The 26,071-nt window shown below is 42.9% G+C and overlaps 1 protein-coding gene across 1 annotated transcript in view; it reads left to right on the plus strand.

The window, feature by feature from the left end:
* The first annotated feature begins 873 nt into the window (after positions 1-873).
* Positions 874-26,071, plus strand: part of LOC126355804 (facilitated trehalose transporter Tret1-like) — a 113,531-nt gene continuing 88,333 nt past the window's right edge. The window contains exon 1 of the mRNA XM_050006227.1: positions 874-1,012. Coding sequence (XP_049862184.1) covers positions 955-1,012 — 58 coding nt within the window. The 5' untranslated portion in view covers positions 874-954. The remainder of the gene's footprint in view (positions 1,013-26,071) is intronic.

Consider the following 26,071-nt stretch of genomic DNA (forward strand, 5'->3'; position numbering starts at 1 on the left):
TCCGAAAAAATGACTTTTTGACATTCGTGCACCCAGGTTTGTCGTTGAGTACACCATCGCAGGCGCTCCTGACTGTTACGCAGCGTCAAGGGTAACCGCTGCCATGGTCTCTGAGCTGATAGTCCATGCTGCTGCTAACGTCGTCGAACTGTTCGTGCATATGGTTGTTGTCTTGCAAACGTCTCCATGTGTTGTCTCAGGGATCGAGACGTGGCTACACGATCCGTTACAGCCATGCGGATAAGATGCCTGTCATCTCGACCGCTAGTGATACGAGGCCGTTGGTATGCAGCAAGGCGTTCCGTATTACCCTCCTGAACCCAACGATTCCATATGCTGCTAACAGTCATTTGCATCTCGACCAACATGAGCAGCAATGTCGCCATACGATAAACCGCAATCGCGATAGGGTACAATCCGACCTTTATCAAAGTCGGAAACGTGATGGTACGCATTTTTCTTCCTTACACGAGGCATCACAACAACGTTTCACCAGGCAACGCCGGTCAGTTGCTGTTTGTTTATGAGAAATCGGTTGGAAACTTTCCTCATGTCAGCACGTTGTAGGTGTCGCCACCGGCGCCAACGTTGTGTGAATGATCTGAAAAGCTAATCATTTGCATATCAGAGCATCTTATTCCTGTCGGTTAGATTTCGCTTCTGTAGCACGTCATGTTCTTGGTGTAGCAATTTTAATGGCCAGTAGTGTATATATGAGACGGTGCATGTAATCGTTTCCAGTTTAAGTCACGTGATCCCTTCTGTTAGCTTCCTATAGCCGATCCGCCGTTATCGGAGCTCTTGTGACATCACGCGAGCTCGCCGCGCGGCACTTGTTTCCGTGTGCACCTGGCGGGCCGCTACCGCAGCAGTGCCGTAGACGCGACCCAAGGCTGCACACGAAGAAGCCACCTGCTCCTTATCTCCCAGTGCCCGCTGAACGCCTACGCAAGAATGTTCAGCTTCTTCCGCTTCAGTGGAGTTATGAAACAGCTGCTTGCTGTTCTCGCCGGTACGTAAATACTCTTAAGAAGGTGAGTCTACACCTTGCCGGCTGTTCGGCAAGTGTTTTGGGACGACGAGATCTACGCCCGGTACAGTGATTCGTTCGTTTTGTTACCCAAATCATCTGCGTCTGCATTGTAATGAGGATCCTTGCAAAAACGGATAGATGTTTATATGGACTGTGTATCATCTACATCTGCATAATTCTCTTCAAGCCACCTACATATGTGTGTGGCGGAGGGTACTTTTGGTACCACTAACCGATTCCTCCTTCCTTGTTCCACTCTCGACTGGCGCGTGGGAAGAATGACTGTCGGTAAGCCTCTGTAATTTCTCAAATGTTATGTCTTGGTCTTCTCGCAAGATGTATGTCGGCGGAAGTAATATACAGGGTGGTCCATTGGTCGTGACCGGGCCAAATATCTGACGAAATAAGCTTCAAACGAAAAAACTACAAAGATCGAAACTTGTCTAGCTTGAAGGGGGAAACCAGATGGTGCTATGGTTGGCCCGCTACATGGCGCTGCCATAGGTCAAACGGATCTACTGTGTTTTTTTTTTAAATGGGAACTCCCATTTTTATTACATATTTGGGTAGTACGTAAAGAAATATGAATGTTTTACTTGGACCACTTTTTTCGTTTTGTGATAGATGGCGCCGTAATAGTCAGAAACATATGGCTCACAATTTTAGACGAACAGTTAGTAACAGGTAGGTTTTTTAAATTAAAATACATAAGGTAGGTACGTTTGAACATTTTATCTCGGTTGTTCCAATGTGATACATGTACCTTTGTGAACTTATCATTTCTGAGAACGCATGCTGTTACAGCGTCATTACCTGTAAATACCACATGCATGCAATAAATGCTCAAAATGATGTCCGCCAATCTCACAGCTTTTAGCAATGCGTGTAACGACATTCCTCTCAACAGCGCGTAGTTCGCCTTCCGTAATGTTCGCACATGCATCGACAATGCGCTGACGCATGTTGTCAGGCGTTGTCTTTGAATCACGATAGCAAATATCCTTCAACTTTCCCCATAGAAAGAAATGCGGGGACGTCAGATCCGGTGAACGTGCGGGCCATGGTATGGTGCTTCGACGACCAATCCACCTGTCATGAAATATGCTATTCAGTACCGCTTCAACCCCACGCGAGCTGTGTGCCTGTCATCCATCATGTTAGAAGTACATCGCTATGCTGTCATCCAGTGAAACATCTTGTAGTAACATCGGTAGAGCATTACGTCCGAAATCAGCATACATTGAACCATTTAGATTGCCATCGATAAAATGGGGGCTAATTATCCTTCCTCCCATATTGCCGCACCATACATTAACCCGCCAAGGTCGCTGACGTTCCACTTGTCGCAGCCATCGTGGATGTTCCGTTGCCCAATAGTCCATATTATGCCAATTTACGTTACCGCTGTTGGTGAATGACGCTTCGTCGGTAAACAGAAGGCGTGCAAAAAATCTGTCATCGTCCCGTAATTTCTCTTGTGCCCAGTGGGAGAACTGTACACGACGTTCAAAGTCGTCGCCATGAAATTGCTGGTGCATAGAAATATGGTACGGGTGCAATCGATGTTGATGTAGCATTCTCAACACCGATGTTTTTGAGATTCCAGATTCTCGCTCAATTTGTGTGCTACTGATGTGCGGATTAACCGCGACTGCAGCTAAAACACCTACTTGGGCATCATCGTTTGTTGCAGGTCGTGGTTGGCGTTTCACATGTGACTGAACACTTGCTGTTTGCTTAAATAACGTAAGTATCCGCGAACGGTCCGGACACTTGGATGATGTCATCCGGGATACCGAGCAGCATAGACAGCACTCGCGCGTTGGGCATTTTGATCACAACAGCCGTACATCAAAACGATATCGACCCTTTCCACAATTGGTAAACGGTCCATTTTAACACGGGTAATGTATCACGAAGCAAATACCGTCCGCACTGGCGGAATGTTACTTGATACCACGTACTTATATATTTGTCACTATTACAGCGCCATCTGTCGCGAAGCGAAAGAAGTGGTCCCACTAAAACATTCATATTTCTTTACATACTACACGAATATGTAATTAAGAATGAGGATTCCTATTTGAAAAAACGCAGTTGATATTCGTTTGACCTATGGCAGTACCATCTAGTGGGCCAACGATAGCGCCATCTGATTTCCCCCTTCAAGCTAGATGAGTTTCGTTCTTTGTAGTTTTTTCGTTTGTCGCTTATTTCGTGAGATATTTGGCCCGGTCACTATCAAGGACCACCCTGTATTGTCCGGCTCTTGCCGGAACGTGCTCTCGCTAAATTTCGATAGTAAGCCTCTCCGTGATGCACAACGCCACTGCATTTTGTTGAGCACCTCTGTAACGCTTCCGTGCCGTCTAAAGGATCCCGTGACCAAACGCGCCGCTCTTCGTTGGATCTTCGCTATCTCTATTATCAGTCCTACTCTTAAGGAACCCAGACTGACGGTCAATACTCAAGAATCGCTCGAACAAGGGCACTGTAAGCCACATCTTTCGTGGATAACAAGCATTTCCTTAAAATTCTTTCTACAAATCTCAGTCCGGCATCTACGTTTCCCACTATTTGTTTTTTGTGGTCGTTTCACTTAAGGTCGCTCTCGATTGTTACTTCTTGGAATTTCACGGTAGATACTGTTCCCGGCAGTTTCTCGTCAATAGTGTAGTTGCACGTTAGCAGATTTCTTTTCCTGTGTATGCGCAATATTTTACATAAGTTACGTTTATTTACGTCCAGGACCAAATGCTAGAGCCTACACTTTTCATCAATACTTTGCAGATCGTTCCGCAAATCGATACTGTCTTCCGGCGCTGCCTTTCTGACACACAACCGCATTATTTGCGGTCTTTAGTAGCTTCCGACGCTTTCTGCTTGATCATTTATATACACCGTAAACAGTCTCATCACACTTCCTCTGGGGACTTCGCAAAATTACCTTTACATTTAACAAGTTTGTTTGCATTGCCATCGTCTTTCGGAAGCACAGAAATATTCGTTTTGTAATTTAAAACCACCTTTTCTTGCTGCAATGTAATTTATTTCTTTCAAACGCCCTCGCCTTTTATTTACCTTCAATGGACTCTAGAATGATGCAGTTTTGTTCTGATATGCCAGTTTTATAGGTTACAAAACGCTGCACTCTTGTTTTTAAGTAAATAAGTGATTACTTACAGTTATTCGCATTTTTTGCTGGCATCTGCGTTTCCTCTCATGTCGTCACATGCTGGAGGTCACACTATTACTTCGTAACACGAAAACGAGCTAATGTTTCGTAAGTGAAGTTTTGACCCCAAGCTTGCGAGCAGGTCACAGGAGACGTAGATGCCAGCCAAAATGCGAATATCTGTAAGTAATCACTTATTTACGTAAAAAACAAGACATTAACTCTTCGATAATCTATAAATCTCGTATATCAAAACGAAACTACATCATTTTATATTCAACTGAAGGTGCCTTAAAGTAAAAGATGAATCTCGCCCGGAAGAAATAAAATACAGTTTAGCAAGACAAGGCGTTTTTCATTTACAAAATTAGCTTTACATCTTCCGATTTTGTTCCATTAGCAGCGACATGTTGCGTTCTATCTGCAAGGAAGTCTTGAATCCAGGCGCAAATCTGGTCTGATAGTTGATAAGCTCGTGTTTGAAATTTGAAATCTATTAGTAAGGTTCTATGGGACCAAACTGCTGAGATCATGGGCCACATAGGCCTACCCACTAATTAATGTAACTTAAACTAACTTACGCTAAAGACAACTCACACACCCATGCCCGAGGGAGGACTCGAACCTCCGACGGGGGAACCGTGGCAAGACGCCCCAGAACGCTCGTGTTTCATATATATGTTTGCGAAATCCATGTCGACTTTTATAGAGAAGATTTTTATTCTCCAAAAACGTCATAACTCTTGAGCGTAAAAGATGTTCCACAAATCTGCAACATATCGACTTCAACGATACGTCTGTCCTATGACCTTCATTGCACACGAAAATGACCTGTGCTTTCTTCCAATCTCTAGGTACCTTTCGTTGCTCCAGCGGCTTACGATAAACTGTTGCTAGACGGGAAGCAAGTTTGTCGAATCTTATAGATATCTCATCTGATCCTGACGTCTTACGACTAGTAAGTGATTGTAGTTGCTTCTCTATTCCGCGATCGGTTATCTCAGTATCTGCCATTTCGACTTGTGTACGATGGCTGAATTGAGGGACCGTCTTACGAAATTTCGCAGTGAAACAATTTCCAAAGACCGAATTCAGTATTTCGGTCAACTCTCTATTATCTTTCGTTTCGGTGCCAATGTGGCCATTGAGTGAATGAACAGAAAATTTCGAACCGCTTACTGATTTTAGGTAACACCAAAACGTCATAGGGTTTTTACTGAGATCGGTTGACAAAATTTTACTTCAGCTAGGTTTTACTTCTCATGAATCTGTGATGAAGCTCTCTCTCTTTGTTTACGAAGCTGTTTTCTAACACGGCTATTAAACCACAGTGCATCTTTCACATCTTTTGAGACCTAGATCGGAACATACTTTTCTAAGGTGTATTAAATGTCAGTATTTAATTTGTGCTTCACATCTTCGTCCTCAGCACTGAATATTTTATTCTGACCACTCCGATATTCTACAATTTTTATTCTGTCACTCTTGATAAGTAAAAAATATTTTCATACCTTTCCTAACATTCCTTGTAATTAATTCCTGTGTCATAGTCACAACCATATGATGACTGATACCTTCCCGTGCCTTAAATAAATAATTAATTCAGGTCTATTTCTTGCTAGGATGTCTAAGACGCTACTTTGACGAGCAGATTCTCTTATTATCTGCTCGAAATAATTTCCGGACAACACATTCAGAATAATGTCGGACGAATCCCTGTCTCTGGCACCGGTTTTGATGGCAAGACTCTCGCAGTCTATACCAAGCAGGCTCAAGTCAATCTCTATTACAAGAGCATGACCAGGAAACTTACTAACGACATCCTGCAAGTTCTGTCTGAAGCGCTCTACCTCTACAGCTCCTGATACAGCCAGTCTACAAAAGCATCGCGTTACCATTGTTGACCGACATATGAGTACTGTAATCAAATCGTTTCTATTCGCTCAGCGCACTTGGTGATGACATTTAAATGCTCTTTTGCTTCTTTGCCCCCGGTTCAGACTCACGACGCCACTGCCCACTAACATGTTTGCAGCCGTAGAAAAACTTACAAAACGAAGAGTTATGCTTGAAGGGAATTATTTCTGCCAAGAATGTATGTTCCGTAATAATAGTGTTTATAAACGCCACTCTTTGTCGGTTTCGGCTATGCAGTCATTTTCCAGTGGGCTTCACAAGGCCATTACTACAAGTCGAAACTACATACTGCTCATGTTTTTCCACATACGTGAACAATCATTGTATCAAAGTTCCCTGCAGATTAAAACTGTGTGCCCGACCGAGACTCGAACTCGGGACCTTTGCCTTTCGCGGGCAAGGTCCCGAGTTCGAGACTTGGTCGGGCACACAGTTTTAATCTGCAGGGAACTTTGATACCATTTAAGCTACCCAAGTACGACTCACGACCAGTTCTCAGAGCTTCAGTTCTGCCAGTACCTCGTCTCCTACCTACTAGACTTCACAGAAGCTCTTCTGCTGTTCTTAAAAAAAAAAAAATGTATGTGAAATCTTATGGGACTTAACTGCTAAGGCAATCAGCGCCCGAGACCGCTCGGCTAATCCCGCTCGGCTCTGCTGTTCTGCACACAGTTTTAATCGGCCAGGAAGTTTCATATCAGCGCACACTCCGCTGTCGGTGTCAACAAAATATTTGCGCATTCGGAGGAGAAAGTTGATGATTGGAATTTCGTGAGACGATTCCGTCGCAACGAAAAACGTCTATCTTTTATTGAATTCCAGCCCAAATCCTGTATTATTTCTGTGACACTCTCTCCAATATTTCACGATAATGCAAAACGTGCTGCCTTTCTTTGAACTTTTTCGATGTACTCCGTCAGTCCTACCTGGTAAGGGTCCCACACCACTCAGCAATATTCTTAAAGACTACGGACAAGCATAGTGTAGACAGTCTCCTTAGTAGGTCTGTTACATTTTCTAAGTGTCCTGCCAATAAAACGGTTAGCCTTCCCCACAACATTTTCTATGTGTTCTTTCCAATTGAAGTTGTTCGTAATTGTAATTCCTAGGTATTTAGTTGAATTTACGGCTTTTAGATTACACTGATTTAACGTGTAACCGAAGTTTAACGAGTTCCTTCTCGCACGCATGTGGATGACCTCACACTTTTCGTTATTTAGGGTCAACTGCCACTTTTCGCACCATTGAGATATTTTTTTCTACATCGTTTTGCAGTTTGCTTTGACCTTCTGATGACTTTATTAGTGGATGAACGACAGCGTCATCTGCAAACAACCGAAAACGGCTGCTCAGATTGTTCCCAAATCGTTTATATGATGATAATAAACGCCTTTAAAAATTTAAAAGTTTCATAGCTCCATTTCTGTATTTTAAAACCATTTCCTGCATATATTGCGCTTGTTTTTTTCACGTTTATTCAGAAAATCAAAGCCGAAGCCCTGTAGAATGTCTGATAAGCATTCGTTGTTCTTTCAAAGCTTATAATGTAGGAAACCTAAATTTCGGGAGGAAACACAATCTGCGTCTACGAATTTCGCTTGTTGTCAAGCAATAGAGCGAAACATGTAAAATTTTCACTTTCTGAATGTCAACTCAAACACCTTTCCGCCGTCTACTTTCAAAACTGTTATTTTATTGGGCTACCAGCTTCGGATATGTAATGCACCATCTTCAAGACCTCTGACCGCACATGTAGGAAGATTCCAACCTCGGTTCCCGTCAAAAATAGCTACCAGCAGTCAGCAAATGATGTTTAAAGTGATCGCTGTATCATGTAGAAATCTACAGATACCACTCTTTGAAGCCGGCCGCAGTGGCCATGCGGTTCTGGCGCTGCAGTCCGGAACCGTGGGACTGCTACGGTCACAGGTTCGAATCCTGCCTCGGGCATGGATGTTTGTGATGTCCTTAGATTAGTTAGGTTTAAGTAGTTCTAAGTTCTATGGGACTTATGACCTAAGATGTTGAGTCCCATAGTGCTCAGAGCCATTTGAACCAGTCTTTGAATGCTGGCCCCTATATTGACGGGAACCGAGGTTGGAATCTTCCCACATGTGCGGTCATGGGACCTGAAATGGCGTATTTCTCGTATATCGCAGAAACTGGTAGCCCAATAAAATAACAGTTTGGAAATTAAGCAGCTGTAAGGTGTTTGATTTGACATTGTGTACTGACCATCCGAGGTCCCACAAGCATCTCTGAAAAGATGGACGTACAGAGAGTTTTCACTTTCATCTTTATTGCTCATTAAAACTTCAGCAAAACAAGCAGAACATCATCGGAATGGATAAACGCCAAACGAAAGACCCAGTGCAACCATTCACTACCCAACCACGATATTACTGCCTTTGGCCTCCCATTGCCTTAATCGAAACCACGTGGTGACGTCACAGTAAATAAGGATGGTGGTGACTGACGAAAACTCACCGCGCCTGCCCTTGGCCTCCCGTGGCCGTTAGCGGTGACGGTGACGACACAGTAAACAAGTGCAGTGGTGACTAAGGGGAATTCATCGCACCGCCAATGCTGCCAAGTTATCTGTGAAGTGGTTCAGCGTGTCCTCGTGAAATACTTTCTATAGTCGGGTGCGGTGTTGTCCATAATCTTGAATACCCCTGAAAGTGGATGTCGAGAAAGTGGACATATTCAGGTGAATTTTGCCTGAAAGGAAAAAAAGCAGGATAAAGTAACATATACAGAAAACAGTCTTTCGAGTGGCAAAAATGGCAAGGAAACCAGAAAGAAACAGTAAAACAAATTTTGAAAGATCTTAAGTAAGCGGAAGGAATTGAGGAAAAATGAAAACCCCTAGAAAACAAAGGCCTGCTAGAAAAGTAGTTTTGCCGGCCGAGGCGGTTCGTGGTTCTAGGCGCTCAGTCCGGAATCGCGCGACTGCTACGGTCGCAGGTTCGAATCCTGCCTTGGGCATTGATGTGTGTGATGTCCTTAGGTTAGTTAGGTTTAAGTAGTTCTAAGTTCTAGGGGACTGATGACCACAGATGTTAAGTCCCATAGTGGTCAGAGCCATTTTTTTAAAGTAGTTTCTCTAGTTGACTTCGATAAAACCTTGTGATAAAGTGTTGTGACCAGAAGAAATAAATCCGAGCACAGAGGAAGCTGCTTATATTTTCAAAAACTAAAATAAATGTTCAGGGCGCGAAGAGAAACACTTGCAAAAATTTTGAAAGAGATGGAGGTTCGATTAAAAAAATGTGAAAATAACACAACCGTACTAATTCATAGTTCCGACATTGTCACAAAGCGCGTATAATATTACGGAGCAGTTAGCCCTAATGAAAAGGAGAAAAATACACCATGGAATTCACGGAAAAAACGTGGGTGCATTACACATTATACCATAAAAAAATGCTCGTAGCATGAAGAAGTTCCGGGTGTAATGACTAACAGCAGTGGAGGCCAAAGAGCTATTGTTGTCAAACCTGGAGGATCAGTATTAATTTATAATTTGGAATCTAAATCATACGGTTATTACGGTGATATACACTCCTGGAAATTGAAATAAGAACACCGTGAATTCATTGTCCCAGGAAGGGGAAACTTTATTGACACATTCCTGGGGTCAGATACATCACATGATCACACTGACAGAATCACAGGCACATAGACACAGGTAACAGAGCATGCACAATGTCGGCACTAGTACAGTGTATATCCACCTTTCGCAGCAATGCAGGCTGCTATTCTCCCATGGAGACGATCGTAGAGATGCTGGATGTAGTCCTGTGGAACGGCTTGCCATGCCATTTCCACCTGGCGCCTCAGTTGGACCAGCGTTCGTGCTGGACGTGCAGACCACGTGAGACGACGCTTCATCCAGTCCCAAACATGCGCAATGGGGGACAGATCCGGAGATCTTGCTGGCCAGGGTAGTTGACTTAACCTTCTAGAGCACGTTGGGTGGCACGGGATACATGCGGACGTGCATTGTCCTGTTGGAACAGCAAGTTCCCTTGCCGGTCTAGGAATGGTAGAACGATGGGTTCGATGACGGTTTGGATGTACCGTGCACTATTCAGTGTCCCCTCGACGATCACCAGAGGTGTACGGCCAGTGTAGGAGATCGCTCCCCACACCATGATGCCGGGTGTTGGCCCTGTGTGCCTCGGTCGTATGCAGTCCTGATTGTAGCGCTCACCTGCACGGCGCCAAACACGCATACGACCATCATTGGCACCAAGGCAGAAGCGACTCTCATCGCTGAAGACGACACGTCTCCATTCGTCCCTTCATTCACGCCTGTCCCGACACCACTGGAGGCGGGCTGCACGATGTTGTGGCGTGAGCGGAAGACGGCCTAACGGTGTGCGGGACCGTAGCCCAGCTTCATGGAGACGGTTGCGAATGGTCCTCGCCGATACCCCAGGAGCAACAGTGTCCCTAATTTGCTGGGAAGTGGCGGTGCGGTCCCCTACGGCACTGCGTAGGATCCTACGGTCTTGGCGTGCATCCGTGCGTCGCTGTGGTCCGGTCCCAGGTCGACGGGCACGTGCACCTTCCGCCGACCACTGGCGACAACATCGATGAACTGTGGAGACCTCACGCCCCACGTGTTGAGCAATTCGGAGGTACGTCCACCCGGCCTCCCGCATGCCCACTATACGCCCTCGCTCAAAGTACGTCAACTGCACATACGGTTCACGTCCACGCTGTCGCGGCATGCTACCAGTGTTAAAGACTGCGATGGAGCTCCGTATGCCACGGCAAACTGTCTGACACTGACGGTGGCGGTGCACAAATGCTGCGCAGCTAGCGCCATTCGACGGCCAACACCGCGGTTCCTGGTGTGTCCGCTGTGCCGTGCGTGTGATCATTGCTTGTACAGCCCTCTCGCAGTGTCCGGAGCAAGTATGGTGGGTCTGACACACCGGTGTCAATGTGTTCTTTTTTCCATTTCCAGGAGTGTATATAAGGATAATCATCCCAAAGGGTTAGGAGGAAAACTGATTCCTAACATCCCAGCTGGCGGTACAGCTGTTTTTGATAACGCTGTGTAACATACTGTTCAGAGAAATAAAGCCCCTCATTACCGCAACTCGTGAAGGTGACATAACTGCATGGCTCATCCAGAACAAATTCAGGTTTGAAACGCGTTTCTACAAACTGAAAATTGTGTATTATAATAAACCAAAGCATTTTTTTTAGAAGCAGATGCCATTTTAAAGCGTAAGCTATATACTGCTCTGAGGCTCCCATCATATCACTGTAATTTCAACCCTGCAGAGCTAATCTGGAATACACCAAAACAAACAAAGCAGAAAAACGTTTCTCCCACTAATTTAACTACCCAAAACAAATAACAAAATAACAAAAGGCTATTTACATAAAGTATCCAACATCATTGTGTAAAAGCTATCGAAGGGACAGAAATGAATATTGGCGCGGAAATGGTTTAATGGAGAAACAAGAGAGAGTCTAATAATCACTGTTGACCAGGAAATAGAAGATGAATATGCAGCATGTTAGACGACAGTGAGATGAGAACTGACACGGCAGACGAAACTGGAACGGCTTCCAGTGAATCAGATACAGCAGGTGAAGAACTTGGAGTTCATCCTTTTAATGATGGACCATCCACTTCAGAAATCAATTTCACCAATTTTAATGCAGTTTTCGTTGCTTAACTGCAGTTTTTCTTTTCCGCCTTCCCTCCGACTCCGAGCTGGCTCAGATAAGCCGACGGAAGTGCCCTCAGTCCCAGGTGCAACAATATTGTGGTCGAATAATAACTATATCGACGTTATTTTAGAATGAGATTTTCACTCTGCAGCGGAGTGTGCGCTGATATGAAACTTCCTGGCAGATTGAGATTGTGTGCCGAACCGAGACTCGAACTCAGGACCTTTGCCTATTGCGGGCAAGTGGTCTACCACCTGAGCTACCCAAGCACGACTCACGCCCCGTCCTCACAGCTGTACTTCCGCCAGTACCTCGTCTCCTACTTTCCAAACTTCACAGAAGCTCTCCTGCGAACCTTGCAGAACTAGCTCTCCTGGAAGAAAGGATATTGCGGAGACATGGCTTAGCCACAGCCTGGGGGATGTTTCCAGAATGAGATGTTATTCTGTTTATAATCGGACGATACGCTAACGCCCGAATATTCCTCCACGAGATCTGCTTCAAAGAAAATCTACATCCGACTATACAAGTAGTAGGAACTGGCATACACAGCACAGCAACTGAAGGAAGTGACTTATGACAAAAATGCAAACATTACCAAGTAGCAAATAAAACACTCGCACGCAGCCGAACTGTTTACAACATATCTCATCGATCGCAGTCGAATTGTTTGCTGAGATACAGCTGAAGCTGCCCTCGCAGAGTTGCGCAAGCAGTAAACTTGTTGCGGGCAATTGGTGCCCACCCGGTATCTAATCATGCGACGTATCACAGAATCGGTAAACACCTTATAAATTTCATTCTTTGAACAACAGTACTGTAGATATTATCCATGATGCTGATCAGTACCCGACTCAAAGATAACAATAAACAGTGCATTAGGTACTCTCGTAATCGGGTTTATGCTTTCAAAAAATGGTTCAAATGGCTCTGAGCACTATGGGACTTAACTGCTGTGGTCATCAGTCCCCTAGAACTTAGAACTACCTAAACCTAACTAACCTAAGGACATCACGCACATCGATGCTCCAGGCAGGATTCGAACCTCCGACCGTAGCGGCCAGACTGTAGCGCCTAGAACCGCACGGCCACTCCGGCCGGCTTTTATGCTTTCGGTAAGAGTCTATTGTCTGTAACGGCAGAGTACACTTTCTTCCGCACTCACACACACGAAACTGAACAATATTTTCCCAGAAACTAATTACAATTAATTCTAATCTTCCAGCTCTGGTCAAGGTTTTCGGGAGCTTCCCCTTGGTTTTAAGTAAAACTCCGGAACTGGAAATCCCATCACGTTCATCCATTCCCGATTCTGAATCCTTCTGCCACGGTAACAACTCGCCTAGTAATTTTTTGAAAGAACTCGCGACTCCGTAATAGGACAGATGTAAAATAGACATTCTGGACGCCTTAGAGAAAATCGTCCACAGGGCACAGGTTCGGCATCAGTGGTCCCGAGACACAGGAAATGTTAGTGGTAGGTCAGCAGCACACCCGCTTCATACACCTACATTACAGGGTGACTCAGAAGTCCGTTAACACCTGAAAATTCAATGTTTTCACGGGATATTGTGGGTACAGTGGTAAGAACTGACACATATGCTTGAAATGGAACCGTGTTTTATTGAAGCCAAAAAAGTTGACAAAATGAGCAACAGATAGTGCTTTACATGATGTGAAACAAATAAATCAATTGTTATGCTGATTTTTAGGAAAGACGATGTTCTTTACAACAAATGCTCTGCATGTCGGCCTTCATTCATGAACAATACCTTGAGGGACAATGATATGAACAGCACTGCACAGCATATCAGTAGGTATGATCAGAAACTGCCGTCGGATGTTGTCTTTTAGCGTCTCTAATGAGGTCGGATGGGTCGCGGAAGACTTGCGACTTCAGGTAAGCCCACAACCAGTAATCACTCAGGTTGTGGTCCGGGGACCTGGGAGGCCAGGCACGACGGAAATGGGGGCTCAGCGCGTGGTCCTCATCAAACGAGATCTTTCACACGTCTACCAATGTGCTGTGGAGCGCCATACTGCAAAAAAATCGTACCTTCGAGCAGCTGTTTATCACCCAGAATAGGATGTAACGTGTTACTATCTCCACGACGTTTCTCATCGAGCCATATACGTTATCTCGCATTTCTAGCTGCTTCTCTCACACAAATAATGATAAAAATTCAGAAATTCAGGGTCGCCACCAGCTCAAGCCCTACCTAACCATTTAGAAAAAAACGGAGCTGGAAAATTATTAGGTTAAGTTCTTTAATAATTTAATTGCAAGTATGCAAATTTCTTTAAGTAGCCAGATAAATAGCACTCCACGTCATGCATGAAGCAACTTGATTAATTCAGTATTGGAAATTGGTGTAAGTGGGTAAGACCAACACCACAGAATTTATCTTTCACGTAGATTATTTATTGTATCTAAGGATCTGGTTGCACATCGTAACTACACATAACTGACTAGAAATATTTAAGTACGAATTACGTGACAATGTAACAGAGCACAATTTAACCACAGAAAGAAGAAACACAGTAAACGGGGGTGAGAGATAATGATATTACCATCTCCTTTGCATTCATATCATAAAAATCTCTCATAGAGATTAGCATTACGATTCTATGCATGCACTATTCTGGACAGAGGTTTAACCAATGCACTAGGCTGTGCGATAATTATTCAACATACTAACTTCGTCTGCTGCTTGCAAACGGCCGAACTAGAGCACATGGTGCCTTCCGAATGAAACTGTTGTGTTGCTTTGTAGAAAGCGCACGAAAGAAGAGATATTCTTGCAGAAATTATAGCTCACTAAACAAGCAAACTGTTAAGATAAAGTCTATTGCGGTGCCGTGGTGGACCAGAAGGGTCATTGATTACCAAACACGTGGCACAAAATCGGCACACAAAGACAAAAGCAATTTCCACAAAATAGAAGATTAAAAATCATACTCGCTTGGATACAGTATTACACTCACGTACCGTAGAAGTGATCCTAACCAGCTTTTCCTGATCAGATTTACCGTTTGAAATTCTACTTCATCGCGGCTCAAAATGAACAAAGTAACTTCCACACTTTTGGATCAAACGCCCAAAAATCGCTTATTTAAAGCAATGTAATTATGGCACATTCGTAAAAATGACGCGCTACACGCTTCAGTTAAGCTGAAGTTCTTAAGTATTTCAGTAGTTAAACATAATGAAATCCTAACTCGACCTGTTTCCTATCACCTGAAACCCCCCCTTAAGAGCTACGACCCGTACTCACCAAGCGTTCACCGAAGCGTGCCGCTTTCTCTTTCGAGATTACCTAGCTCCCCCTGCAGCGGAAGCTACCAGAAGGGTAGCCCTCCGTCACCAGCCTCACGCACTAAAACAGACTTCGACACAGCCCTCGACTAAGACGGGTAAACGTCTGTGTTCAGTTATTGAAAACCTAAGTTGGTCATTCTGTGCTCTCCTTCGATCGAGAAGCAACATCGTCTGTCCCAGCACACGATGACCAACTCAGCGTTTCCCACAAAACAAAACCGAAACCCCACATTAAAACACACATATAATATTCAATAGGCCTTTTTTGAGTGCTCAGTTTTTCTGGAAGAGTTCATAAATTGAGCTAAAATCAGGTAGTAAAGTGAATAAGTTGCACCGAATTCGACAAGCGTCTTATGAAACGACTTCACAGAGACGTTTCAAGGGATGATGCGATTCTGTAACATACTGTCACGCTGAAAATTTGAAAAGCAGCACTCCGCATTTTCTCGCAGAAGGAAGGTCCCATCACAATTGATATGGTAAGTCCACAGAACGTCGTTACTTTCTCGTCATTCAATAGGGTTTCCATGACAGACCTAGGATTTTCGGCAGCTCAAATTCTGCAGTTGTGCATGTTGTCATGCGAGGTCACTGATATGCTGCTGTCCAGGGCCTTTCGTTGGCCGGTTTTTGCACTCGTTTTTATTTCAATACAACTCCGTGTCATTCCACGCGTGTAAAGCTTGTGTTAACACTCCATCTACACTATTCCGTGAATCAGTGCATTTTTAAGTGTCAACGACCTTTTGGGTGACACTGTCGATGTATGACGCAGCTACGCTGGGCGACGTGCTACTGACCTACCACGAATACTTCTTGTGCTTCACACAGTACATACACTCCTGGAAATGGAAAAAAGAACACATTGACACCGATGTGTCAGACCCACCATACTTGCTCCGAACACTGCGAGAGGGCTGTACAAGCAATGCTCACACTCACGGCACAGCGGACACACCAGGAATCGCGGTGTTGGCCGTCGAATGGCGCTAGCTGCGCAGCATTTGTGCATCGCCGCCGTCAGTGTCAGCCAGTTTGCCGTGGCATACGGAGCTCCATCGCAGTCTTTAACACTGGTAGCATGCCGCGACAGCGTGGACGTGAACCGTATGTGCAGTTGACGGACTTTGAGCGAGGGCGTATAGTGGGCATGCGGGAGGCCGGGTGGACGTAATACCGAATTGCTCAATACGTGGGGCGTGAGGTCTCCACAGTACATCGATGTTGTCGCCAGTGGTCGGCGGAAGGTGCACGTGCCCGTCGATCTGGGACCGGACCGCAGCGACGCACGGATGCACGCCAAGACCGTAGGTTCCTACGCAGTGCCGTAGGGGATCGCACCGCCTCTTCTCAGCAAATAAGGGACACTGTTGCTCCTGGGGTATCGGCGAGGACCATTCGCAACCGTCTCCATGAAGCTGGGCTACGGTCCCGCACACCGTTAGGCCGTCTTCCCCTCACGCCCCAACATCGTGCAGCCCGCCTCCAGTGGTGTCGCGACAGGCGTGAATGGAGGGACAAATGGAGACGTGTCGTCCTCAGCGACGAGAGTCGCTTCTGCCTTGGTGCCAATGATGGTCGTATGCGTGTTTGGCGCCGTGCAGGTGAGCGCCACAATCAGGACTGCATACGACCGAGGCACACAGGGCCAACACCCGGCATTATGGTGTGGGGAGCGTTCTCCTACACTGGCCGTACACCTCTGGTTATCGTCAAGCGGACACTGAATAGTGCACGGTACATCCAAACCGTCATCTAACCCATCGTTCTACCATTCCTAGACCGGCAAGGGAACTTGCTGTTCCAACAGGACAATGCACGTCCGCATGTATCCCGTGCCACCCAACGTGCTCTAGAAGGTGTAAGTCAACTACCCTGGCCAGCAAGATCTCCGGATCTGTCCCCCATTGAGCATGTTTGGGACTGGATGAAGCGTCGTCTCACGCGGTCTGCACGTCCAGCACGAACGCTGGTCCAACTGAGGCGCCAGGTGGAAATGGCATGGCAAGCCGTTCCACAGGACTACATCCAGCATCTCTACGATCGTCTCCATGGGAGAATAGCAGCCTGCAATGCTGCGAAAGGTGGATATACACTGTACTAGTGCCGACATTGTGCATGCTCTGTTGCCTGTGTCTATGTGCTTGTGGTTCTGTCAGTGTGATCATGTGATGTATCTGACCCCAGGAATGTGTCAATAAAGTTTCCCCTTCCTGGGACAATGAATTCACGGTGTTCTTATTTCAATTTCCAGGAGTGTATATACTCCACAAGTTACAGCGCAATGGGTGGCAGATGTTACTTCGTATCAATAGAGACGATTTTCTGTCGTATTTCATTCGAATATTAAGACAACGGAAAATTCTGATACATGCTTCCGTAGGCTCCCTCTTTCTTCCTTGATCCGTTCATGAAGGGATATTCTTCTGAAGCAAAGCAAGCGCTGTATCATGTATAAGATACAGAGGCGAGCGAGTGCACGGGACTTACCCTAGTTCACTGCTAGTAGCGTCACGTCATCGTAACGCGCCTGCATATAGTATTGCACCACATTTAACATAAAAGTAAAAATTAAGATTTGTGTGTAAAACTTTGTTAAAGTATAGTTCTATGTAATAATGTTTCAGGTAACAAATCTTAATGTTATAAAATTAGTAGTTTACGTAAAATTCACGTTTTGAAAGAAAAATAGGAGGCGCTAAATAATGACGCTAGGAAGCCAAAATTTGGTGAGAAGGTGCAGTAAGAAGTCATTAATGAGTGGTGCTGGTTTCCAAAACCATAAAACTAAAATTGACTCCAGAATCCGCGTTTTTCGGAAAAATCAGAGGCGCGAAATAATAGAGCTACAATATTGAAAATTGGTAGGATGCTTCAGTTCACCCTAATAATAATAATGGAAATACCACAATCAGTTACCTCTTCTAGTTTTTTTAGTAATTTAGTAAAAACTACTTTTGTGAGTAAAATGTACATAAGCATTATAGATTAAGTACTTTAAATTTTAATGATAAAACAAATTCTTTAAGACCAATGATCAGATAGGACAATTAACAAAGCTACACCAAGTTTTAGTCTTGTAGCATAATTAACAGCTGATACAAGTCTTGATAAAGCTATGGTTCAGAGGTAACAATCTACCGTTAGTTCCATTGTAAAAATTCTAGAGAGTAAAGTTTTAATTTTAGCGGGCTGAGATTTTCTACGTGCTTCTGTACTGCTCAGATGTATGTATACAAAAATTGAGAAGTTTGTAAAGCTATTATTAAATGTGATATTTAAGATTATGTGCCTGAGATAGCGATCATTTGGACGCTGCAGGCATCTGCATAGGAACGGAAAGAACAGATGCTCTCTTGGCGGTACGCGCCGGAGCTATATAAAAAGAGCGGCAGAGGCAGTAGTAAGCTCACTCCGCATTAGACCAACGCCTAGTCCACGCGAGCTTAACGTCCGATCGCGCCTCGCCTCGGGTGACGTCATAGCGGGCTGTGACATGCGCGTACTTAGCAATGTGATTTCTGCCCAGTGCTCTGAATGTCAACGTGAAGAAATTCAAGCAAGCGCAGCAATGTAAACGGACATTGAAAATCGCGAGGACTGTACACCGTCCTGGATCGTTTAGACTTCGGTAACAAACTGTTATTGTGCCGTCCGTGTGAAGTATAATTCCGCGTGGCAAGTGGTGACTAACTCCACTTTTAAGGCGAGCATTAATTTTTTTTTTAACATTATTGCGAACTATTAATAGAGCACCGTTAGTTAGAGTAATGAACTATTCGGGAGGAACTTGCTGTAGAAGTCGCCTCTGAACTATTAAACGATTGGCTGAATTAACAATATTTAATGTCTTTAGCATTTTCAGAAGTTTCGAGTAATTTGTGTGAGCCTTTAAGATAATAAAATCTTGTTTGGAACTTTAAATTTTATTGAAGCAGCCCTAATCCCGTGAAGAACTATGGATATTTTTCGTTTAGCTGGGCTGTACAGGAATGTGGCCGTGCAGACTGGGAACTAAGGTCAGTAAGTTTCCCTTCGCTTTCTGACTGGCCACCAAATTAGTTGCCAGGCTCGCGTGATTTAAGGTGGCAATGTTCAACTTTCATTCAACATTAAACAACGACTTCTTCGCCGTCCCACATATGTTGCATCGGCAATAGTCTGTTACGTGAAATGAACATTCAAACAACTCATTCGACAACTTCTTCGCCGCCCCACATATGGTGCATCGGCCGGGAAAACTGAATTAAAAGCAAATAAAAGTGCTCGATGTGTGAAAGCGATTGGTATAAATTAACGAACTCGGTAGGCAATAACAGGACACTGAATTGAACTAGTGTGGGAACAGTGTTACCAGTAAAGGCGGGTGTAGTGTATAACAATAAGTGTCTACCGCTGTTCGTTGGTTAGTGACGATGGTGAGGAAGGCGACGATGCTGGATCGCGGCTGCCGACGGCGCTGAGACTAAAGGAAGACGGTGCGTCATCGCGGAGCTGTGCTGATCTGCGAGACAGCTGCCGGCTGCGCCGAGCGGTCAACGGTGCCTTGCTGCCCCCCCCCCCCCCCCCCCCCCCCCCTGTAGCTATTGCAGTAGGCGATTCCTGTGGCGGTACTCGACGCTACAGCTGCTGCTGCTGCCTTCAATACGTCGCGACGCGTCGCATCACGATTGCTGGTACACCGCGACGACATCATTCGTCGAAATCAAGCATTTAAGTTAAGTCAAAGACTTTTAAAATATTTATTAACTGCTGCTAACAAACTAAAAGATATGGAAAGTAGTGTACATTTCAGAAGGGAACCGGTCTCTGACCAAGAATCCTCAGGATCAGGAATTGAGTTTAATGAGGATGGTTCCATTAATCCCTCAAATATTGAACTAGAACGTAATTTGTCACCAGTAAATTATGACTTTAATTTAAATGAGAGTGCAGGGATGCAGTCAATAAGTGAAATAGAAGTCAAAAGGGAGCCAGTAGAGTTGCTAACTTTGTCAGGTAGTGAAACTGAGCTCAATATATCTCCAGCTCAGTCAAGTCAAGAGATACAAAGTATCAAGGTAGAAGCTCCGGATTGGATGCAAATACTGTTTGCCAAACTCGAATCAAACCAAAATAAAATTGAGGCTAAAATTGAAAATAGTAATAAAAAGTTGGAGAATAAAATTGAGGTTAGTAATAAAGAACTAAAAGAAGAACTGCAATCAAAATGGAATAGTTTGAATTATAAGATAGATGCTATTCATCATGACATTCAAGTAAAAGTAGGGCAACAGTTAACTAAAATGCATAGTACTTTCAAATGTGAAATAGATCAAATTCAAAAAAATTATCAAGAGGCAGATGAACTTTTGGAAGTGAGGTTGTCCGAAAGATTGAGCAACGAGTCCAAACTTTGCTCTGACAAAGTTAAAGAGGTACAAATTAAAGTAGATACTTGTCAGAAAAACATTGAGAAAGTAAAAGAAACCTGTACCGAAATTCGTGGTGCAGTGGAACAAAGATGTTCTGCCAGGATAGAAGCAGTAGAGTCACAAGTAGAGGAATTAAATACTAACATTGCTAACCTAGAAAATAGAGTAACCTCTGTTAATTCTAATCATTCTACTGTACAGCATGAGACTTCAGTTGACGCCGCTTTTATAGGGTGTCGACAGTTTTTGCGCTTTGATCCTGATAAGTACATTCACCCTCTTGAATTTTGGAATGACTTTGAGGATGTTCTCCCCAACACTTGGTCAGAAAGAGAAAAAATTTCATTTATAAGAAGTCATTTGTCAGGTGATGCTTTGCGATGGTCAGCGGATGTAATGATCAAATGTAAAACTTTATCTGAATTTAAGTCTGCATTTCTCAACGAATACTGGTCACATAACAAACAAAATGATGTGTTAAGGGAATTCTGGAGTGGTAAGAAGTTTTTCCCAGGGCGTGAATCAGTAAAGGATTTCGCTAGGAAGTGGGTTTCAAGACTGTCACATTTGACAGAAAAGATGAAGCCAGATATGATCATTATGGGTTTAGAAGGTAAGCTGCCGTGGTACTGGCAGAAGAGGATCATTTCCGCCCCTAGAGATAATATAGACAAATTTATTGAATATCTGGAAAGAGTAGAAAGAGTAGCTGCTGCTGAGGAGCAGGTGCAGGAGAATAACAAATCTTCTAACAATCACGTACAAAATAATGGAAACGTGAACGTTAGAAATATGGAAGTTAGGCACACCAAAACAAACTATCGAAACCAAAGCCGTGACAGAGGAAGAGGGGGTAGATACTCACCACGCTTTCGTAACAACTACTATGACGAAAGTGGAGAAGTAAATACTATGCCATTAAGACAAGAAGGGAGTCATGATGCTACTATATCTAGTGGTGTCACAGATGAACACAACAGGCCGCGTGTGGGAAACTAAATCCCGTCTATGAGGAAACTGGCGCTCACCAGGCGGTAACAGTAACACAGCCAGTAACGGAAACACAGACAATCAGCCAACATACACAGACAGACAACATGGATGACGAAATAAATACAGATAATACCAGTGATGTGTTAAGCCACTCTCACAAAATAGTGGATAGTATTTTGGATACACTAGAAAAATGGGTCAAGGAAGAACAGGAACTCAAGGTAGATAATGGGGAAGAAATGGATAATGGGTTTGAGTCTGATGGGAATAATGATGAAGTAAAAGCTTACATCTTCGATGAAAATGGCAATCTAAAAGCTGAAGTAGAAGTAGCAGAAGTAGAATCAGTACTGCAAAACTTTAGAGAGGAGGAAATGATGAATGAAGGGGGTAGAAATAGTAACGAGGTGAAAGAATCTAGTAGCTGTGTAAACGTGCCACAAATGGTTGAAGGTGACGACATTCTTATGAACAGCAATATTGCGCAGGGACGCAGTTGCTCAGAGGTAGAGGATAGTTTGGCTGATGTGCAGCAAACAAAAGTAGAAAAAGTCGTCAGATGCTTCGATTTAAAGTTAGTGGACAGATTAGAGAAAGCAGCTAAGATTATAGAGCATGATGAGCCCCAGGATGTAAATGTAAATGTAATTGCAACTGATCAGAATTACTTTAGCTGGAAGAACATAGAACGAGATTTATTAGACGAGGTGTGTGAGCAACCTGTTCAATGTAAAATAACTCACCCTGTTATCAAAGTAAACATATCAGGAGTCACTGTGCGTTGTCTGCTTGACAGTGGCAGTGAAGCAAGTGCTTTATCACAAACATTTTTTAACACCATACCCAATAAAGAGAAGTTAACAGTTATGAAAGTAAGTGGCTTAAAGATTATAGGTGCTACTGGAAAAGTCTCTAGACCAGTTCAACACGAAGCTTTGATACCCATTGGTATAAATGACGTAGTAATAGATCATCCTTGTTTGATTGTGCTAGGCTTAAGTGTTGATATGTTGATTGGTACTGATTTCTTATCAAAGTACCAGGGAAAGATCAATTTTGATCAGAACAACTTAATTTTAACTTTACCTGACTCTAAAGTGATAAGAGAGTCTTTTATAGGAAGTCATATAGGCGGTAGTAATGAAACTTGGGAACTGCCTATTAGAGTAATAAAGAATAAAGGATACTTGCAGGAAAATTTGGTTTTCAGTGAGAATGAGGAAAGTGCTAAGGTTGAAGAGAGACACATCCTAAAGGAAATAGAGGAAAAGGTACAATCAACAAAGCAAATTGCTGACGAACAAAGATACAGAGGTGAGCTAGTGCTGGTCAAAACAAAAGAAAAATCAAAGAAAATTTCTGCAGAAACTAAAAAGTTTATGCATGTATATCATGGACCATTTAGAATAGTAAGTAAACCTCATGCAAATGCCTATCGTTTGGAATATCCAAAGAGTAAGAGAGAACTAGGTCTAAGAAATATTGTGGATCTAAAGGAATTTAAAATTAACAGTAATTAATTACTGTAGGGAGTCTGCCACTCTTTGGCGGATACACGGTTTGGCGTACCGTGCAGTCCCAGCTGGGTGAAACTTTATTTCCTTTTCAAGTTTCATTCCCTTCTTCTGGTCTATCATAACAGGTAAGAATCACATATGTCTTCATGTTGTATATATGCTATTAGGTTTTAAGTATTCTTAGTAAGGATCTACCTAGTGAATGGCAAAACAAAAGTCTGAGTACCAATAAGAGGCAAACATGGCTAAAATAAATAAATTAAAATATTTCATGTAATTGTAAAGGGTTAGAAACTACAACTAAGAGAGACACTTTGCAGTATACGAAGTACGGTATGAATATGAATAATCCATGAGATTATGCAGAAGGTAGTATGTTGCTAGAAATAAGGTTGTCTGAAGGAAAACAGCGTAAGAAGGTAATGCTCATAGAGGCAAGCAATGGCGTTTTAGAATTAAATAAATGGAGATGTGTGGAAGTGGTGTGAGGATCGCACCAAATATATAGAAACAGGACGTCAATAGGCTGACAAAAGGAAAAGGGAGAAAGAAGTGGAGAAATGAAGTATTTTTGAATCTGGAAGAAAAGGGAGAGAATGAATAAGGTGAAGAAGTGAAGTAAGTAAATTGAAGTAAATGATGTAGGATTAAAGAATAATTCCCTCACGTCTCGTGAAATGGTGAAAAACGCTAAATCTTGCTTGAGGCAAATAAATAGTTAAACAGACAACAGAAACACACAAATATTGGAAAATGCAGAAATTTGGAATCGGTATACTGAAAATAACTAATTTCTTTAGTAATTCATACAATAAAGCAAAGTGCTGGTCAGCAAATGACTTCTTTGATGAACTAATCCATACGATAATTAAGCCAGAGTACATTAAAACTAAAAGGTTACTCTATTTTCTAAGTTGAAGCAAGATCTTAATATATTAATTTGCTAAAAGAATTTTCACTATTTAGGAACCTAAAAGATTATTTATGAAAGAAGAAAGTAGGAGCTATTGTATCAGATACGACTTAGTGCTAAATGTCTTTCTGACAACTTCACAATTAGTAAAATAATGCCAGAATATAAACTATAAAATGTACTTTGTCCTACCTTAGATATAAGTTGAAAACAGAAACTTAGACTGTATTGTCTGTTTCTCAGGGACATGCAGGCTGCATGAATGACAGACAACAAGCGGTAGGGAGATTGGAAGTAGAGACGCAAACCACAGTGAATACAATTTCCTCCCACAATTTTGTCAATCAGTGAAATTAAATGAGTGTTACAATAGGACACCCACCACAGTGTCGAGTATTATAGTAAAAGAAAAATGTGAGTGCGTTGCAGTGATAAAAGTCGTGTGTATTTTCTTTTTCAGGAAGAGACTGATTTTAAAGAAAAAAAAATAACTATTTTGTAACCATTGAAAAATTTATATTTCCATGTAAATGTATGTAAATAATTTGTGAATGTCTTCTGTACTAGGTTTTCTATGTGTATATGAGTATGGTTATTTTGTGTATGTAGTAATAAGGAATTTCCTAAGAAGAAGCAACTTAAGTTGAAAGAGGTATACTAAAGTAATCCATCGCTTGTTTGTTCTTTTAGAAATTTAATTTTGTTCAAAAATAGATTTTCACGAAAATTAAAAAGGGGGTGATGAAGCAAAGCAAGCGCTGTATCATGTATAAGATACAGAGGCGAGCGAGTGCACGGGACTTACCCTAGTTCACTGCTAGTAGCGTCACGTCATCGTAACGCGCCTGCATATAGTATTGCACCACATTTAACATAAAAGTAAAAATTAAGATTTGTGTGTAAAACTTTGTTAAAGTATAGTTCTATGTAATAATGTTTCAGGTAACAAATCTTAATGTTATAAAATTAGTAGTTTACGTAAAATTCACGTTTTGAAAGAAAAATAGGAGGCGCTAAATAATGACGCTAGGAAGCCAAAATTTGGTGAGAAGGTGCAGTAAGAAGTCATTAATGAGTGGTGCTGGTTTCCAAAACCATAAAACTAAAATTGACTCCAGAATCCGCGTTTTTCGGAAAAATCAGAGGCGCGAAATAATAGAGCTACAATATTGAAAATTGGTAGGATGCTTCAGTTCACCCTAATAATAATAATGGAAATACCACAATCAGTTACCTCTTCTAGTTTTTTTAGTAATTTAGTAAAAACTACTTTTGTGAGTAAAATGTACATAAGCATTATAGATTAAGTACTTTAAATTTTAATGATAAAACAAATTCTTTAAGACCAATGATCAGATAGGACAATTAACAAAGCTACACCAAGTTTTAGTCTTGTAGCATAATTAACAGCTGATACAAGTCTTGATAAAGCTATGGTTCAGAGGTAACAATCTACCGTTAGTTCCATTGTAAAAATTCTAGAGAGTAAAGTTTTAATTTTAGCGGGCTGAGATTTTCTACGTGCTTCTGTACTGCTCAGATGTATGTATACAAAAATTGAGAAGTTTGTAAAGCTATTATTAAATGTGATATTTAAGATTATGTGCCTGAGATAGCGATCATTTGGACGCTGCAGGCATCTGCATAGGAACGGAAAGAACAGATGCTCTCTTGGCGGTACGCGCCGGAGCTATATAAAAAGAGCGGCAGAGGCAGTAGTAAGCTCACTCCGCATTAGACCAACGCCTAGTCCACGCGAGCTTAACGTCCGATCGCGCCTCGCCTCGGGTGACGTCATAGCGGGCTGTGACATGCGCGTACTTAGCAATGTGATTTCTGCCCAGTGCTCTGAATGTCAACGTGAAGAAATTCAAGCAAGCGCAGCAATGTAAACGGACATTGAAAATCGCGAGGACTGTACACCGTCCTGGATCGTTTAGACTTCGGTAACAAACTGTTATTGTGCCGTCCGTGTGAAGTATAATTCCGCGTGGCAAGTGGTGACTAACTCCACTTTTAAGGCGAGCATTAATTTTTTTTTTAACATTATTGCGAACTATTAATAGAGCACCGTTAGTTAGAGTAATGAA

Source organism: Schistocerca gregaria, chromosome 3 (assembly GCF_023897955.1).
Source record: "Schistocerca gregaria isolate iqSchGreg1 chromosome 3, iqSchGreg1.2, whole genome shotgun sequence".
In the NCBI taxonomy this organism is placed as follows: domain Eukaryota; kingdom Metazoa; phylum Arthropoda; class Insecta; order Orthoptera; family Acrididae; genus Schistocerca; species Schistocerca gregaria.